This window comes from Haliotis cracherodii, unplaced genomic scaffold (genome assembly GCF_022045235.1).
Source record: "Haliotis cracherodii isolate W230 unplaced genomic scaffold, xgHalCrac1.p SCAF_4, whole genome shotgun sequence".
Taxonomy (NCBI): Eukaryota; Metazoa; Mollusca; class Gastropoda; order Lepetellida; family Haliotidae; genus Haliotis; species Haliotis cracherodii.
In genome coordinates, this window is record NW_027266297.1 from 68497351 (window position 1) to 68514567 (window position 17217).

The following is a 17217-nucleotide window of genomic DNA, read 5'->3' on the forward strand; positions in this document are numbered from 1 at the left end:
TCGATTACCAAACAATAGACAGCTTCTCTCAGAAGCTAGTTAATCTGAGTTGGCCGGAAAGTTGACCGGAAGGGATTGCGAGGGGTAACAGTGCCACTAATTGGTCTGTTTACACTGTCATTTGTGATGTATTGTGTGACCATTCTGCATTCATTTGTGTTTTAAAGTAACTTGTGGTTCTGCGGTTCTGGTTGATGATTTCAACATTTGATGACGTGTTGCAATGAATAAAATATGTATGTATTATTCATACTTATTTTTGCGTTTTTATCTTTTGCGATTGAGTCTCGTTCGCAAAACTCGCAATAATAAAACGGTCGCAAAAATTCCCTGTTTACAGTAGTTACCAGATACATGTTTTTGTCATAGAGCAAACAAGATCGTCCCGACAAACAACTAACTGAGGCAAAAACAAGAATCCTATCAATAAATGACCTGAGTCAACTGAAAGACAGAGAATCAACCTCATGTGGGATTCGGGTTCAATAATATCATCCCAAGAAATTATGTAACTGCAGCTTTCTGTTACATATCATGAGCCCAACATTTAATTTGAAAGGTTTCAAATTCTCATGCCCTCTGCAAAATAGAGTTCCCTCCGAGTTCTAAAAAATAATGACCATAATATGATCTTTAACCATGTTGTGTGCAAAGAACGTTATCACACATGCATAGTTTCAGACATTGAATTGAATCTTAGATGTTGGAATCTATCTGTGATGTGTGAATACTGTGGACAAGTAAATACATGCATGTGTTATTATAAAAGCTTGACAGGAAATATTAGTTTAACTTGAATAATAACATTCATGTTTCATGACAGGCTTTTTGTTACAGAAAGTGATCTTATCATCTACTGTCACTTCCTGGGTCAAAGTTAATCCAGATTGTCACTGTACCTGGTATGTCTCCCTTGCACATAGGAACCATATGCCCTTGTACACACTCAATCATGGTGTATACATGAATAATGTAGAATTAAAAAGTTTTGCAAAAGTAAAAATATAAAACTCACACTTACTCTTGTTTAAAAATGTGATTAATTGTTGAGTGCTAATAGTAATAGTCTTAGACACACATGTCAACATTTTGTAATGTAACCACATTGAGAGCAAAAATGATGATCCGGCGTTCTCGGGAAAATAGAAAACCACATCCCCTATCTCCTCCATGAACATACACCATCAAACAAGACAACCTTAAGACTTTCAGCATCACCAGGAATAGCACCAAATATTACGATGGTGTCTTAGATGTTGACCTATCCCCGAAATTGTTGTCAGTGTTGACATCTGAATAAACCTGCTATTTATATATCTACTGGAAATTGTGATCGTAAACAAATTAAATAGTTAATATGATGAATAGAAGAAGGAATACCTTAACTAAATATCATTTCGTTGGTTTCTTGAGGCACTTCTGGAGACCAAATCACAACAATTTTTCCCTGACTCAGTAGAGGTAGTCTCTTGCAGTCGCCATATTAGATAGCCTATTTCCATTCGTGACTACTCGTGATTTGTCGGAAGACGTCGGAGTTTTATTCTGTTTTATTTGCTTATTGATAACTATCATTCCATGCCTTTGAAGCTCCGAACAGGGCAAGTTGTATTATAAAATCTGCATCTAATCTAATTTCAATAACCTTCTAAAAATACTAAACTCTCAACAACGTGCTAGTGCGCATTTTTTACGCCGTGGGGAGCTTTAAAAATTGCATTTTACTGGGCTTCTGTCTACAAATTCAATGAAGAAAAGTAAGAGCACAATAAACTGCGTGTACCAACAGTGGACCCAGTTTGTTAAAGGAAACTACCATGTAACAACATATTCTAGATGTTAATGTGTTACGGTGTAGAGATTTCATTTGTCACATATAGTTTTTGAATGCCATCTAATCTTTTGATTACTATACTTATAATAGCAGATGAAATAATGTACATGGAAATACCGCTCGGTGGAAACACCAAAAATATGAAAGTACCGTGTGTGAAAACATACGTTTATAGTATCATATTTAATTAAGTGTTTGAAACATATCTTTCTCGTCCACAAAATGTATCACATATCTTCGTTGCAGAATGAATGTTTAATGAGAAAAGACAAGCTGACAAATAAATGTCTTTTATGGTATGAAGTACTTATGAAGGCGTAAGTATTCTCTCCGAAATGTCAATAATATTTCAGCTTTACCCATGTAAAAAAATACGCCGTGACCTAGGCTGTACTTCGGAAACACGACGGATAGATTGCTAAATCAAAGTTAAACATGTTGCGTTTGTTCTTTCAAATTGAAAAATTAAAAGTAAGATATTTACTTATGTGTTTTAATCCCTGTGGTAAAATGAAGTATACAAATTAGTGAGTTAACTGTGTATTTTTTTCGCCGTTTTTAACCGTATTTCAGTTACCTCATAGCACGGAATCAGGGATGGTCTGATATTGGAACACATGATCCGCGTATCCCGGCACAACCAAGGGGCGCAACTTTGCACAGAAAATATACATGACGTCTTTAACTAGACTAGCGGGTCACCCGTGCTCACATGAACTCGAGTCGACTCAACAACGTACCGAATTAATTTTATACCACAGTGAACATTCTTCGATGATTCGGGATTTCTTTTTATCTTTGAACTTGTTAAGAGCGAAAAAAGACACACATTGTAATAACGTGGTCACGGTAAAATAACTGTCTATCAGTAAATGTATTCAGGGAATATATATTTGCAGATTATGAATTCTAGATCATCACCAGAGAACCGCATCTCCTTTTTTGGAATGTTATTATGTGTCAAGAGAATAGTATCCACGTCTAAAAGCTCCAAACAGTGCCTTTTCCACTTAACTGTTAGACTGGTTCCCGGATCCTCCGCTTGGTATCGCTGCACTAGTTCCGCTTTCCAATCAAAGGACCGCAGGAACGAACGGGAACCAGTCTACTTAACTGTTAGTGACAGACGAAAAGTGCTGTTATGGAGCTCAACGGGATTTCACAACATGTGCACTATTTTCGTTTCATCCTATACCCTGAATATTCTGCAAAGTGTCACACTTAGAACTGGGTTTCGTTTTGTCTACAGGAAGATGGCTTCCTTTCCGCAAACATCTGGACAGCAGTTTGATTTTCTCTTAGTTTTAGATTTTGAGGCAACATGTGTCGCGAGGTAGGGCTTTTTCATCACTCCTGAATGTACCAACCACTAACAACATTTGTTTTCTTACAAGACAAATTCATATCAGTATATCTACTAAGGTTGGACTTTTTCATTGCTTGGCAAAGCCAAAATAGCCGCACAAGAATACATAATATTCCAAGTATATAACACGGCTGTCATATGAAGACTTATAAAACTTCATAAAGGTGTAACTTATAACTCATATCTGAAGTTACAAAGGTAAGCAGCTGATAAGGGGCCACTTGCACAAAGCGATCTTAGCGCTAAGACTATTGTAAGCCTATGTTAAAGTATGGGAGTTACGTTCCTCTTAGCGCTAAGATCGCTTTGTGCAAGTGGGCCCAGGACAGATCTATCATACCTTGTACTCATTCTATTTTGTTTTTGTGAGAAGCATTTGTTAGTGGAAAATAGATATTAATCTGTGATGTCTGCTGGTATAACCTATATAAAAACATGAGAACATTAAACATCCCTGAAATTCATCTCTAGGTTTTTGTTTCTGAATTACCTTCTGAATTATTTCTGTTTTTTTCTCTCTTGACAGGGGAGAGCGACTTCAACCTCAGGTAAATCAGTAGTTCTCTTAATTGCAAAGAAGTGATTACTTCTTATTATTTTTATCTGCATATTCTCTGTGTGTATATATTTTTAAAATTTCAAACAAAATACAACACTTTAGTTCTTCCTCTGACATGTTTCATTCGTATCTCTGATCTCTCTTGTGCTTTGTTTTAATTTGTAAATATATTGGACTGTACACCATGGTACACTCGAATTGCGTTACCGAGTGGTTCTGGTCCTGTCGTAGGCATCCACCCATCTCAACCCACATGGACAGCTTTTTTAGATTTGATTGGGGTCAGTTGCTAGAAGCAGGGATATATCTAGAATTCCACTCAAGTTCCTTCGGCAGCCAAATTAGTAATAAAATCATGATATTGTTCAAAATTTGATTTGTTTTGATATTCTTAGTTTTAAAAATCCTGAGAAATTGGGGAATAGTTAATTCAAATTGGGAATTTTTACTGTCATTTGCTGCATACTGAGGGCTGAATATCAGATTCTTGGTGGGTCTAGATAATCCCTGATAAGTTACTAGGTTTTGAACTAGAAGCAGAATAAGGGTTGAACTTCATTACCTGCTATCTATAGCCATGGTGACAATGGCCAGTCTTCATTACCTGCTATCTATAGCCATGGTGACAATGGCCAGTCTTCATTACCTGCTATCTATAGCCATGGTGACAATGGCCAGTCTTCATTACCTGCTATCTATAGCCATGGTGACAATGGCCAGTCTTCAGTCTTCACGTTGTAGGTGTCTGCTGTCAAAATCATAGTGCAGTATAATCAAATTGACTGTTAAAGGCGTGAAAGTTACTAAAACAATTTAAATCACCAAAATCCACCCTCTCTGGTCCTTCCAGTCAGTTTGAAAAAATCAAGAAAAACAAGACCTAAGCTGGCTAATGTCATTTTTCATACGCCAATCTCAAATCTCACTTCAGTGAAATGGCAGTCCCATTCCTTCATACTGTGACTTAATAACACAAATATGGAAGCTGTTAAAACTAGTGGTTGTGTTAAAATGTCATATCTGTTAATAAAAATCACATGAGCAGGACATATGATTTCTGTGGGGGGCAACAAATCACAGAAATGTCCAGTGCATCCCGGTACTAATGTACTATGTGTCACATCACGTGATCATATATACCGTTTTCAATGTAATAAGCGCCCCTCTGTAGTAAGCGCCCACAGCAATATTTGCTAATATATTGGCTAGTGAAAAATCCCAATTAGCACCCCTTCCGATTGATCAATGTACACAAGACTTATTTATTCGTGTATAATATGCATTTATGTGTTATATGCACCCTTAAATATGGGCAATTAAATTCTGGAAAAATATATCTCTCCTATGTAAACATTTCAGGCTGTCGGCATAAACCACGAAATTTATCTTTCAACTTGATTTCTTCATCAAAATAATATTCTAATAAGAGCCCCCTATTTCTAATTTTGAGAGCGTCCTGGGCGCTTATTATGTCAAATACGGTCGATACAATACGATTGTGTGTTTAGTGTCTAAGGGTGATATGTTATATTGTGTGAAAATTATTTTTGAAATTTCTGCCTGTATGTCCTTAGGATCCACTTCTTAAATATACCAGTGAAACAAGTTAATGACCACCCGATTAACTTTGTTTAGAAGAATATATTACTAAGATCTGCTACATGTAGTAAATTTGTTTTGAATGGATTTTTTATTCAGTCTGACTGATTACAGAATATGTCTCCTTGCAAGGCAAGTGTTGTTTTCATATTGTGTATGGTATCGTGTATCTTATCACATCCAGGGGCATGGGTGGCCCAGTCATCTAAGGCGCCGCGATTCGCTGTGCAGAGTTGCGTCCCTTGGTTGTGGGTTTTAATCTTGGTTCACCCCGATTATGTTTCTAGGTTTGTCAGCACCATATCCATGTTCATGGCTTTCACTGAAGTGGTAAACGTCTGACACCTGCATCACTTCGGGGTTTCCTCCCACATTAAGCTGACACACTGCGATATAACTGGAATACTGTTAAAAGCGGCGTTAAACCCAACTCACTCACTCTCTCAACATGCTCATATCACAGCCTCACTATCCGTGAAGATTCCGGGGTAGAATAGGTCTTCAGCAACCCATGATTTCCGTAAAAGGTGACGGTGCTTGTCGTAAAAGGCGACTAATGGGATCGGGTGGTCAGGCTCGCTGACTTGGTTGATGCATGCCATCGATCCCAATTGCGTGGAACGATGCTCATGATATCAGTCACTAGATTGTCTGGTCCAGACTCGATTATTTTACAGACTGCCGTCATATAGCTGTAATATTGCTGGGTGCAGTGTTAAACAACAAACCAACCAACTCACTATCAATATATGGTATTGCATCGTGTTGCATTACAGTGTATTGTTACAGTCCTAAGTTTGTGTCCATGTTCAGTTCCTATTTGGGGCACACTGACAGCAGGTCAGGGTGTTTGTTCCTGTTTTGGTTTCCATGGGAAACTTTTCTTGTTGTAAAGTATGAGACTGTTGTTTGTCAGGAAATCATTGAGTTCCCGTGCCTCAAGGTGAACGCCCAGACAGGAGATATCGAGTCGCAGTTCCACCAGTATGTGAGGCCGCGTGTTCATCCTCAACTCACAGACTTCTGCACAGAGGTGAGGAGGCAACGGACATCTGCCCTAGGGCTGGGACGAGTCCAAAGTTTCTACCAGGGTACCCATCCCCCTATTACCCGACCCTACCCCCTATTTCCCGACCCTACCCACTATTTCCCGACCCTAACCCCTATTTCCCGACCCTACCCCCTATTTCCCGACCCTACCCACTATTTCCCGACCCTACCCGTGTATCCGCTGCTGGTCTCAAGAGATAGGTACAAAATGTCTGATTGGGAAAAGTTTGACTGTAGACCTTGCAAAAAGTATTTAAATACACGTATGAAATGATCTGGTCAAGCTTTATCTTTATTCAAGCATACATAGTCAGAAAGAAATGCGAACATTAGTGACTTTTAGTGTAACCATGGAGTTCTAGATATTTTTTGTCATTAAACAATATATCACGTGACTAACCAGGGTCTGGGTAGTCCTGTGGGTACCCGGGTCCTACTCAGTACCCACCAAACCCGAGTACCCGAGTTACCCGTCCCAGCTCTAATCTGCCCACAACCTTCGAAATAAGCAGCACAAGTTAGATTTTATTTTGGCTAGACTCTTTCGTATTACTATAGTTAATCTGTGATGGCAAGACCCATTAACTATGGTCATGTGAAAAAATTGCGTGATCCTCTACTTCTTTAGAGTAGTATCTGTTCATTGGGTATGCAGTCCTCGTTTTGAGGGGCTGAGCATATCTACAACAAAGGGCACCATACCAGTTGCTGTCTGCTTGTTCCGCAGTTTACCTTACCATGTTCACTGGTGTTTTAATACTGACTTTATGTTGCCATGGCAACAGTTTTAAACCCTCATATGCACAGGTATCATGCTTCACATGCCGTGAAATTATGCCGCATAAAGCCGTTTTATACGTGCACCATAGCTCAAGTGTTGCAAGTTGTGACAATTTTACGTTTGTTACCTAACTCACCTTCCATGAATTTGTGTTTTTATTTCTAAAAAAGTACCTGTGAAGATCCGGGTTAGAATAGGTCTTCAGCAGCTCATGCTTGCTGTAAATGGCGACTATGCTTGTGTAAGAGGCGACTGACGGGATCAGGTGGTCAGGCTTGCTGACTTGGTTGATGCATGTCATCATATCCCAATTGCATAGATCGATGCTCATGCTTTTGATTGTTAGTTTATGTCAACGAAGTCATAAACATCTTTGGACTGGGGCCAGTTCCACAAAGTGATCTTAGCGCTAAGGTGATCGTACCTGCCATATGTAGACTAACAACTGTCGTTATGCTACGATCACTTTGTGGAACAATGCCCCGTGTCACTTCAGGCTTTCCTGACACAGTAAGATGGCAGTGTGATAGGACTGAAATAAGGTTAAAACAGCGTTAACTGACTCCCTCACTCACATGTGAGAAACAACACAAATACACCCAAATTCCCTAACATGAGGGACAGTGGGGTAGCCTAGTGGTTAAAGCGTTCGCTCGTCACATTGAAGGCCTGGGTTCGATTCCCACATGGGTACAATGTGTGAAGCCCATTTCTGGTGTCCCCCGCCGCGATATTGCTGGAATATTGCTGAAAGTGGTGTAAAATCTCACCCACCCACAATACAGCCATCATTGTTGCAGTCACAGTTATTGTTGTTGTTGCAGCTCACAGGCATAATCCAGGACATGGTTGATGGACAGCCCCATCTTGAAGCTGTGCTTGAGGTAAGACCCTGCTCATACATTCTCAGTATTATGGCTTTGTTGTTAAACTCTCTCTCGTTGTCCTCTAAACACTGAAACTGAATATACAGTTAATACTATCACTTTATCTTGAATGCCTGCCAAGTAACTGACAATAGAATTAAGCCACTCCGAACTTGCTGTTGCAGATGTTTGACGAATGGATGACAAAGGAAGGGCTGCTCGACGGGAAGACGACATCAGCCTTTGTAACCTGTGGGGACTGGGATCTCCGCACCATGTAAGATCTTCAGTGCAATCAAATTATTTCCCGAAATTTAATCCTTGACTTTAATTTGATCGTGTCTATTATCTGGTGGTTATAGTATTCACAGTCGTGGCATCAGCGTCCGTAACAGGATGAAATGATTGTTATTGTTGTTTTTGTTGTCATTCAAGGCTGCCGGGACAGTGCCGCCATTTCAACATCAAACCGAAACCATACTTCAGCCAGTGGATCAACATAAAGAAGGTAGATATATTACGTTTTTTTTTAAGGATAGCAACTTCTTTTATTCTTTGTATGTTTCAGAGCTACTTCTTGCTCCTTCATCACCTCATGAAGGAGTAAGACGTCAGAGCTCCAGATCAGCTTTTGGTGTTGTGGGTATTTCACCCATGCATTTTAAAATCATTGGGTATCAGTAATTCTATTTGGGTATTCAAATTTCTGTAACCCACTAGTTTTTACACATGTGGGTATTTAAATTAAATATTTAAAAACACTATTCATCTAGTCCCTGCAATCTGGTGTAGTGTGGGTTCGAGAGCTTTATAGGACGATACCATGGTACAATTGGGATGTCGGCTCCAGATCAGTGTATATCGTTCAACACTTGGCCGAGCAACTCGGGGCTACAGTAAACTAAGCTTATTACAAACAAACATATTTTCCCTGGCTATTTGTTATATATATGATGTATATATGCTTATAACAAACTACGGTTATAACCAACTAAAATAAGTGGTCCCGCTTAGTTTGGTTATAAACATAGCTTACTGTATATGTAGCCCCAACAGCTGATACTGCTGACATGGTGTGCAATCCTGCTACAGTCCCACTACAGTCTCACTACAGTCCCACTACAGTCTCACTACGGTCAAACTTTGACCGCCCAATCAAAATGAAGAAGAGGTCAGCTTTCTACAACAATTTGGGTTCATTTATTTACAGTCATGATTCAATTGTGCATTTAATTCTTGTGGGTGTACTTGCCATGCGTACAGAAATGAAATTTGGATGTTAGAATGCATTGTTCACGCTTATACAGAATAGTTTATGCTGATTGGTCAATTAGAAAGATCACCTGACGCTCCTGTGATGGTGTCCCAGCTTCACAATCATGGGTATCATGTAAGAGTGAAAGATCTAATTTGCTGTTGCATGTTGGGTAGGGAGGGCAGCTTTATTGTTGTTGGATGTTTCAGTTGTATTTTTCCAGAGTTGTGCGGAGTCGACGTCGGTGTTCCCCAGGGGGATGATTGGAATGCTGTCCCTGTTACAGTTGCAGCACCAGGGCAGACATCACAGTGGAATAGGTCAGTTGGGAAAAACAGGAACATTGTCTATTGGAATATGTGTGTGTGTGAGTTGGGTTTAACGCCGTTTTTATCAGTATTCCAGTTATATCACGGCGTGTCAGCTTAATGTGGGAGGAAAGCCCGAAGTGATGCAGGTCTCAGACGTTTACCACTTCAGTAAAACCCATGAGCACGGGTATGGTGCTGACAAACCTAGAAACATAATCGGGGCGAACCGGGATTCGAATCCATGATCATAGGTTTCTAGCGTGCCAAAGGGACGCAACTCTGCACAGCGAATCACGGTGCCTTAGACGACTGGGCCACCCGTGGTAAACGTCTGAGACCTGCATCACTTCGTGCTTTCCTCTCACATTAAGCTGACACACCGTCAATGTGTATTGGCCAGGAGACCCATGGTGCAAGTAATGACAAAGCTTGAGGTGATTTTGCCATATAATCAAGAGTATCAACTTCGGCATGCTTGTTGTTGTTTCAGACGACTGCACCAACATCGCTGCCGCTGTGAAGGAGCTGATCAGAAGGAAGTATGTGTTCAAGCACACGGGCCAGCTGAGGTAGTGGGACTACAGTCACAAGCTGACACAAGATAACCAAACTGAGAAGAACTGCTTTCTGTGATACCAATATTCTTGTTTGGGGAGTTCTGACTACTCGTTCGGATGAGTGAGAACCTGTATTTTCCACTTCATGACTCGAGAGATGTCGCTGCCAGTCCACCTTAAGCAATACCAACATGAATATCCGACAGCTATGACCTTATCTGCTTATGTTGATTCACTGAAGTAATGTGTGTCTTCCTATCATAAAGGTGCTGCAGTGCAATCACTGCTATGAACCAGTCTGTATCATCTAATCTTGCAGTGTGAGGTTAATGTGTTGGCCACATTGTTAAAGCTGTAGATCGGTAAACACCTCTTGCTGCTATGTACCTTAAGCAGAATAGTAACATGATGTGTGTATGTGATGTGGCGTGAATGTCCAAGAGTCGGGTTTATTGAGAAAGGTGTGACAGGTTGTGTAACAGGTGAAGAAGAGTCAGTGAACTTATGGCTTTTTTTGTGAACAGTATTCCAGTTACATCACGACGTGTCATCTTACTGTGGGAGGAAAGCCTGAGGTGATGCATTCTGAGACATTTACCAACTTGGTCAAGCCCACGAACATGGGCATGGTGCTTAAAAACCAAGAACCATAATCTAGGTGAACAAGGATTCAAACCCACAATCATAGGTTTCAAGCATACTCAGCAAAAGCAGTGCCACCCGTGCCCTGACAGGCCGTTGAGATAGCTAGATTGAATGAGATATGGTGGCACATTGCAAGGTTTCTGGCTTCAGATACTTGCAAGTCATCCCGCATCCTTGGAGACTTTCTACTTTTGACTGTATCTATCATATTTGAATAAAACATTCATCCCCAGAATATACTGTCCTTATAATGTCAGAGTTATCCGACTCGCATACATGAACTGCCTTACATCCCCAGCTGTTTGTAAGTGGAATTTTTATTTATTTCAGCTGTGAAAAAGCAGCTGTATGGTATTATTTGCATGGAGATGTGTGTTTCAGAAGGCACAATGGAGATGTGTGTTTCAGAAGGCACAATGGAGATGTGTGTTCAGGTGGACTCAGGAGATATGTGTGTTTAGGACCCAGACATTTATTATAGGCAGGGTCAGCGGGAATCAGGGAAGGGAATTAAAAAACTCATATTTGGGGAGGGCCATGGAAAAATGGACATTTTATTATAAAATATTAACAAGCATTTGCATGTTGTCTTTTCAGGGGGATCATGTAAATAATTTACAAGGACATAGGGAGGGTCATCCAAAAATATGACTAGCGTTAGGGGAGGGTAATTATTTTCAGTACATGCAGCCCAGGCAGCGAATGGGACTTCTCCCAGGAAGCACTACCTAGTCGAATCCACCCAGAACTTTTCAGAGAATGTGAAGACATCCCAATGCAGCAATCTTTTGCATTACCCAGCCTGGTACTTGGGATGCAAGCGTGACATTTCAAAAGCGAGGTCCGCATATTTGCCTTCTTTTTCCAGAATCTTGTCAACCACAGTGTCAAAAGGGACAGAAAATTCAATGATATAAATGATTTTATTGGACTTACAAAAAGGACAAGACCAGGTTTGTTGCCCTGGATAGGTCTGGGGCTGTATAAGGGCCTATTCCAAAGAATTTTGTATTTATCATTTTCCATGACGCTCTCTACATATTCCGGTGGGACATCTGTGTCAAAATCACAAACATGGTGAAGACGGTAATAAAATGATCGAACAACTCAATCATGTTGCTTAAGATACTGTGTTTGAGCCAAAGCTGGGCATCCACTGACAATGTGTTGGACAGACTCATTAAATTCATTGCATAATCTACATTTCATATTTACATTTTAAAGCAAAATCAAACATTTACGGTTTCGAGTGGGAAGTGAGCAGCTTTTCAGGCCAGCCGACTTCATCCAAGCGGAGGACTCTGCAGGATTGCTTATTGTCTCAACACACTACACATAAACTCGATGCAGCGGTCGTTCAAATAGCATCTCCTTGAAAAACTGGGACGATTTGATATGGCACTTCGCCTGGTTGACACTCATTTCTGTACCGTCCAGCAATACAGATCCTCTGATCCACCCCGGATCTTCACGGTCAGTTTTCAATAAAGGATCATCTTCCACTAGTTTGATGAACTTCTAATAGTGTTTAATGTCAGTCATACTTGTTTATCAGCCTTGCTTAAACGCAAACAATGAACGATTCTGCATCTTAATGATATTGACTCTGGTCTATGAAACATGAATTGATCGTGACAGTGTCAACACAAGTGACTATCTCAGGCTATAGTGGGGTCAATTGTCTGTTTACAAGTCAGTATTACATGTGACATAAATTGTTAATAATTTCTTCTTATGAAAACAAAACGCCCGGCTAATACTTTCTGTATGATCTATGGGTTTGCCAAACCCCTGTATCGGTGAATAATTATCACTAAGGTACGCTATCCTTGGTCATGTGACACACAGGTGATGTTGGTTGGTCTCGAGGATAAACATTAAAAAAGCCTTAATGTTTTCAATACTTTTCAGTATCCCACGTGATCCACAACACACACACACACACACACACACACACTCACATCATAAAATGCAACACCATATTCAACATACCTAAGGTTCTTGAACACAATCTGAAATCTTGTTAATTCCGAAACCCGTCGTGCACCCCATCGTATCTCATGATGCCATCGATCATGTTTCAGTATCCATGCCGCTCTTAGATGACTGTTGTTGGGGGTATTATATCTGACAACACCTCTGTACCTCTCGCTTGACACCCGGGTTTTCAGTGTTCCGGTGCGTGGGCTGACACACATACCGGTTTCGGCGATCATATGTTACTTTTTGCCTTTTCGTAAAAGGGGCACGGGTGGCCCAGTCGCCTAAGGCGCCGCGATTCGCTGTGCAGAGTTGCGTCCCTTGGGCACGCCAGAAACCTATGATTGTGGGTTCGAATCCCGGTTCGCCCCGATTATGTTTCTAGGTTTGTCAGCATCAAACCGAAGTGGTAAACGTCTGAGACCTGCATCACTTCGGGCTTTCCTCCCACATTAAGCTGACACGCGGCGATATAACTGGAATACTGTTAAAATCGGCGTTATACCCAACTCATTAACTCAACTTTTCATTGCAGGTCCCGTGTGTACTAATACCCACAACGGAAATAGACGTCTGGTTCCTTTTGCTTTTCAGTTAACAGTAATCTTGCTCCACATTCGCGTGTGAGGAGTCCTTCATGGATAACGTTGGTCGTGCCGTCACACACGGCAGCCAAGTAGTTCAAGTAGGAGTACCGCAGCAGTTGCATCCGACCTAAACAGTACTCCAGCCACCCTGGAAACATACGACACAATATGATCACAAACAGCAGTACTACTGGGGAACTGATATGAAATGTCTTCTGAGATCAATGTTTTGACCCGTGAAGATCCGGGGTAGAACAGGTCTTCAGCAACCCATGCTTGCTGTAAAAAGGCGACTATGCTTGTCGTAAGAGGCGACAAGGAAATCGGGTGTTCAGGCTCGCTGACATGGTTGACATGTCATTGTATTCCAATTGCATGGATCTATGCTCATGATTACGATCACTGGATTGTCTGGTCCAGACTCGATTATTTACAGACTGCCTTCATACAGCTGGAATTTTGCCGAATGTGGCGTAAAACAAGAAACAAACCAACTAATCACAGATTTGGGAAAATATGGGAATGTATCTGATTTTATAGTGAATAATATCATAATGTTATTTAGTCAAATTAAGTATATGGAAACGATATCATGTTTATGAAAAATGAATGAATGAACGAAATAATATTGCTTTCAATCGTATCATCAATTTAGACAGTTTGGGGGAGTGAGTTCGGTTTAACAGTACTCCAGTTATATCACATCGTGCCTCATCCGGGAGGAAAGTCCGAAGTGATGCAGGTCTCAGACGTTAACCAAGGGACACAACTCTATGCACATAAAGAACAATTATTAAAGTATTATACGACACATCAGTCCCACATGACAGAAAATCTATGTTTATTAAAATCTATATCTTGTCATTAAGATTTATTTCTTCAGGAATGCTATAATCGTACTGTTGTTGAAAGAATATACAGATTAAGCGTTTCTTTTCAATCTGTTTTACTGTCGGAAATTCCTCTAATGATTATTTTACGTCACAATGCGTTTTTTCATGTGCAGCAACGTGGAGTTTCACCATGTGCGTTCATCGTGTGCTCTGTGTTCATTACTGTGTCTTTTGTACGTATGTCTAATCGAGTTTGTATGCAAGGGGACAATCCATGACACCAAATCACACTGCATACCGCTAATGATCAACTGTCATTGGCGAACATTATTCCCAAACCCTGACAGAGTCAAGTCCAGTTTCTTGTCAGAGAAATAATGCATGAATTACACAACTCGTGTATAAGAGTCATGTTCTTCCAGCACACAAAAGTTAGTTGATGGTCTCAGAGACTCACCTTTTGGGATCTTGACATTGTCTGTCCATCACCACCAGCGAAAACATCACACACCCTTCCAACATCCCAGTGTGCCCGCGGTTGGTTGTTGACAACAATAAGAACAAGATCCCCTTCCGATATTGCTGGATTGTCACGGCTCCACCTATGTTGAACTCTTTAAGCCATTTTTGACTTTCGAGGTCAGCAATGTCTTGTGTCTCTCCTGCCTCCTACTATCTATTTTCTGATCTGTGCCCATGTCTTTGGGGAGAAAGGTATCAACTCCGCCAAGCTGAAAGGGGTAGGGTGTCAGCAGGGAATAGTCCTCAGGCGATGGCTGTTGTGAGTCAATGGGCGACTGTTCAAAACAGGCTCAACTTCAATCAGTGCAGAGCGAGGCACTGATTCAGTTACAAAGGTGTTACCAAGAGTCTGTGTAGACCAGTCTTTCCCATGCCCCACACACGTATGGACCTTGAGGTTGGTTAAAATACCAAAGGATGCCTTATGGAGCTAGAAAGTCATTGACATAATCTTTTTTGACATCACGAAGGCATTGCCCAAGTTAGCACCTTTGCAATTTGTCCTGTTGTCACTGTCTAAATGTTGCAGATGACGTCGTCTTTCAATGAGGCACCTGAAAGGAAGAGGTGAATGAAAGCTGTAGTAGATAAGCAGACGAACAAACATTCCCAGCACTTGACCGAGCTCCCTAACATGGGACCAAAGCGGTAAACTCCAGTTTACACAAAGGGCCAATAAAGTGCACCAAGACAACACGGAGGCAGATCAGCCATTCTGAGTACTCGTGGTTTGACCTTCATATTCCGACAACCAAGACAAGATTATCATAATTGAAAGATGTGAGATGCAGGCGCTTCACCGATGACAGAAATGATGTACAGCACGCGCTATCCAGGCAGTATAACGACATAATCTGTGCCAGCAGGAAAAGCTAGCAGGATTGAGCAAGTTTAATATTTTCAAGTCACAAAAGAAACGTTTCTCTGAGTACTGAGTTTCGCAAATGTTTGTTGATATGTGTCGTGCATACTCTCCCTTGACCTCAGGGTAAATTTCACAAAGTTGATTTTAAGAATCAAGTGTTTCCGAAGGCCCCGTGTTTGCTTCTCTTTTTATGAATTCAGGTGCTTGAAACCAAGAATGAGGAGCCATCAGGTGTTTACGTGATTATCCATGTGAACAGTGGTCAGTCGGGTTTCCAACAGACATTTTGTCGACTCTGTCCAGAGCTGTACCCTTTCAACAGGTATAGTCAGTTCATCCTTCAATGTGTTAGGGAGACAGACACACTGCCAAGACTGTTCCTTTTAGTTTAGAAATTTAGAAATAGTCAAGGATGGCTGCAATGAGGCAACATGCGTTTAAGACGCCACAAGAGAATAATCCCTTTTCCGGCGGAAAAGTCAGAGAACAACTTTCTAAGAGCCATTCTTCCCATTTCTTTGCCAAAATTTTAGGAAGCGGGTCGTCCAAAAATAACCTCGCCCTAAATATGAATCGAGTGAGAAATCCACAAGGGTCGAAGGCTGAACTGATTGTGCTCACAACTTCTATTTTCGTAGATAAGCCATCTTTGTGGATGGGGCCAAAGGCAAAGGTATCATCAGAGACATTCCATTTGAGACCTTGGGCTATTTGAATGAGTGGATTGTCTTAATTTAAGTTCACGACTTAGACTCTTGCTCAGAAGTTGTCTATCCAAGGTTACAACAATTGAGGTCTCCGTAAAGCTTTTTTAGCAATGTTTTATAAACAAATACGTCCGATACTATGCCCTATTTTGACTTGTACTATGTGTTCCCATGTTTTTTGCAGGTACACAATTGACTTGGCTTTGAATGCGTTTATGATGGATGCCACTGGTAAGGCTGGATACGCTGACCTTTTAGCGAATACCCGGAATAATATCACTATCGGATAGCGATTCATTAACACATGATTTAGTTTGAATCTTACACTCGACACGACAGGAAACTGTCGCCACTATGTTGCGAAACAAACATATTTCTTAAACGTTTTTCTTTACTAATAAGCAGCCTAATGTCTGCACTGTTGCAGAACAAACGTAATTCAAAATGTACATATAATTTTAATGATAATTATGTTTCAACAATATCAGTAACAGCACTATCGTGTTTCTGCATTTTCTGGTCCATCGATCACTTGACTGTCTGGTTTCATGACAAGCAATACTTATTCAAGTCGCGCGAAGGGCGGGTCCTACCAGTAGGGCAGGACATGCTTACGCTTTTAGCCAACATCTGATATTCAGTGATAATATATATAATTGTCACAGATATTTTGCCTTTTACACACAATGGACTCTGCTTGACGGATGACTTTTTTCTGGCGTTACATAGTTAAGTAGAGATTTCCTATGATTATGGGCATGCATTTGTCGGTTTTATTTGATTGCCTAAGTTAAAATGATTATTACAGTCCTTGTACCATATGGCGCAAGTCATTGCTCACAATTAAATTCTCGGTGACGCGTGACGAAAATACATGTGCATAACATTTACGTAGCGGTA

General features: G+C 40.7%; 2 protein-coding genes across 3 annotated transcripts in view; one reads left to right on the forward strand and one right to left on the reverse strand.

The window, feature by feature from the left end:
* LOC139478632 (zinc finger FYVE domain-containing protein 16-like) overlaps positions 1-1482 on the reverse strand; it is a 42062-nt gene extending 40580 nt beyond the window's left edge. For both annotated transcript variants that reach the window (XM_071261194.1, XM_071261193.1), the window contains exon 1: positions 1381-1482. The gene's annotated coding sequence lies outside the window, so the exon portion shown is untranslated. The remainder of the gene's footprint in view (positions 1-1380) is intronic.
* A 1453-nt stretch (positions 1483-2935) lies between these two features.
* Positions 2936-11050, forward strand: LOC139478635 (ERI1 exoribonuclease 3-like). The gene is made up of 8 exons (XM_071261197.1): positions 2936-3167; positions 3727-3748; positions 6275-6391; positions 8014-8073; positions 8241-8332; positions 8491-8563; positions 9534-9630; positions 10112-11050. The coding sequence occupies exons 1-8, from the start codon at positions 3001-3003 to the stop codon at positions 10192-10194; spliced, it is 711 nt and encodes a 236-aa protein (XP_071117298.1). The 5' UTR covers positions 2936-3000; the 3' UTR covers positions 10195-11050.
* The last annotated feature ends 6167 nt before the right edge of the window (positions 11051-17217 follow it).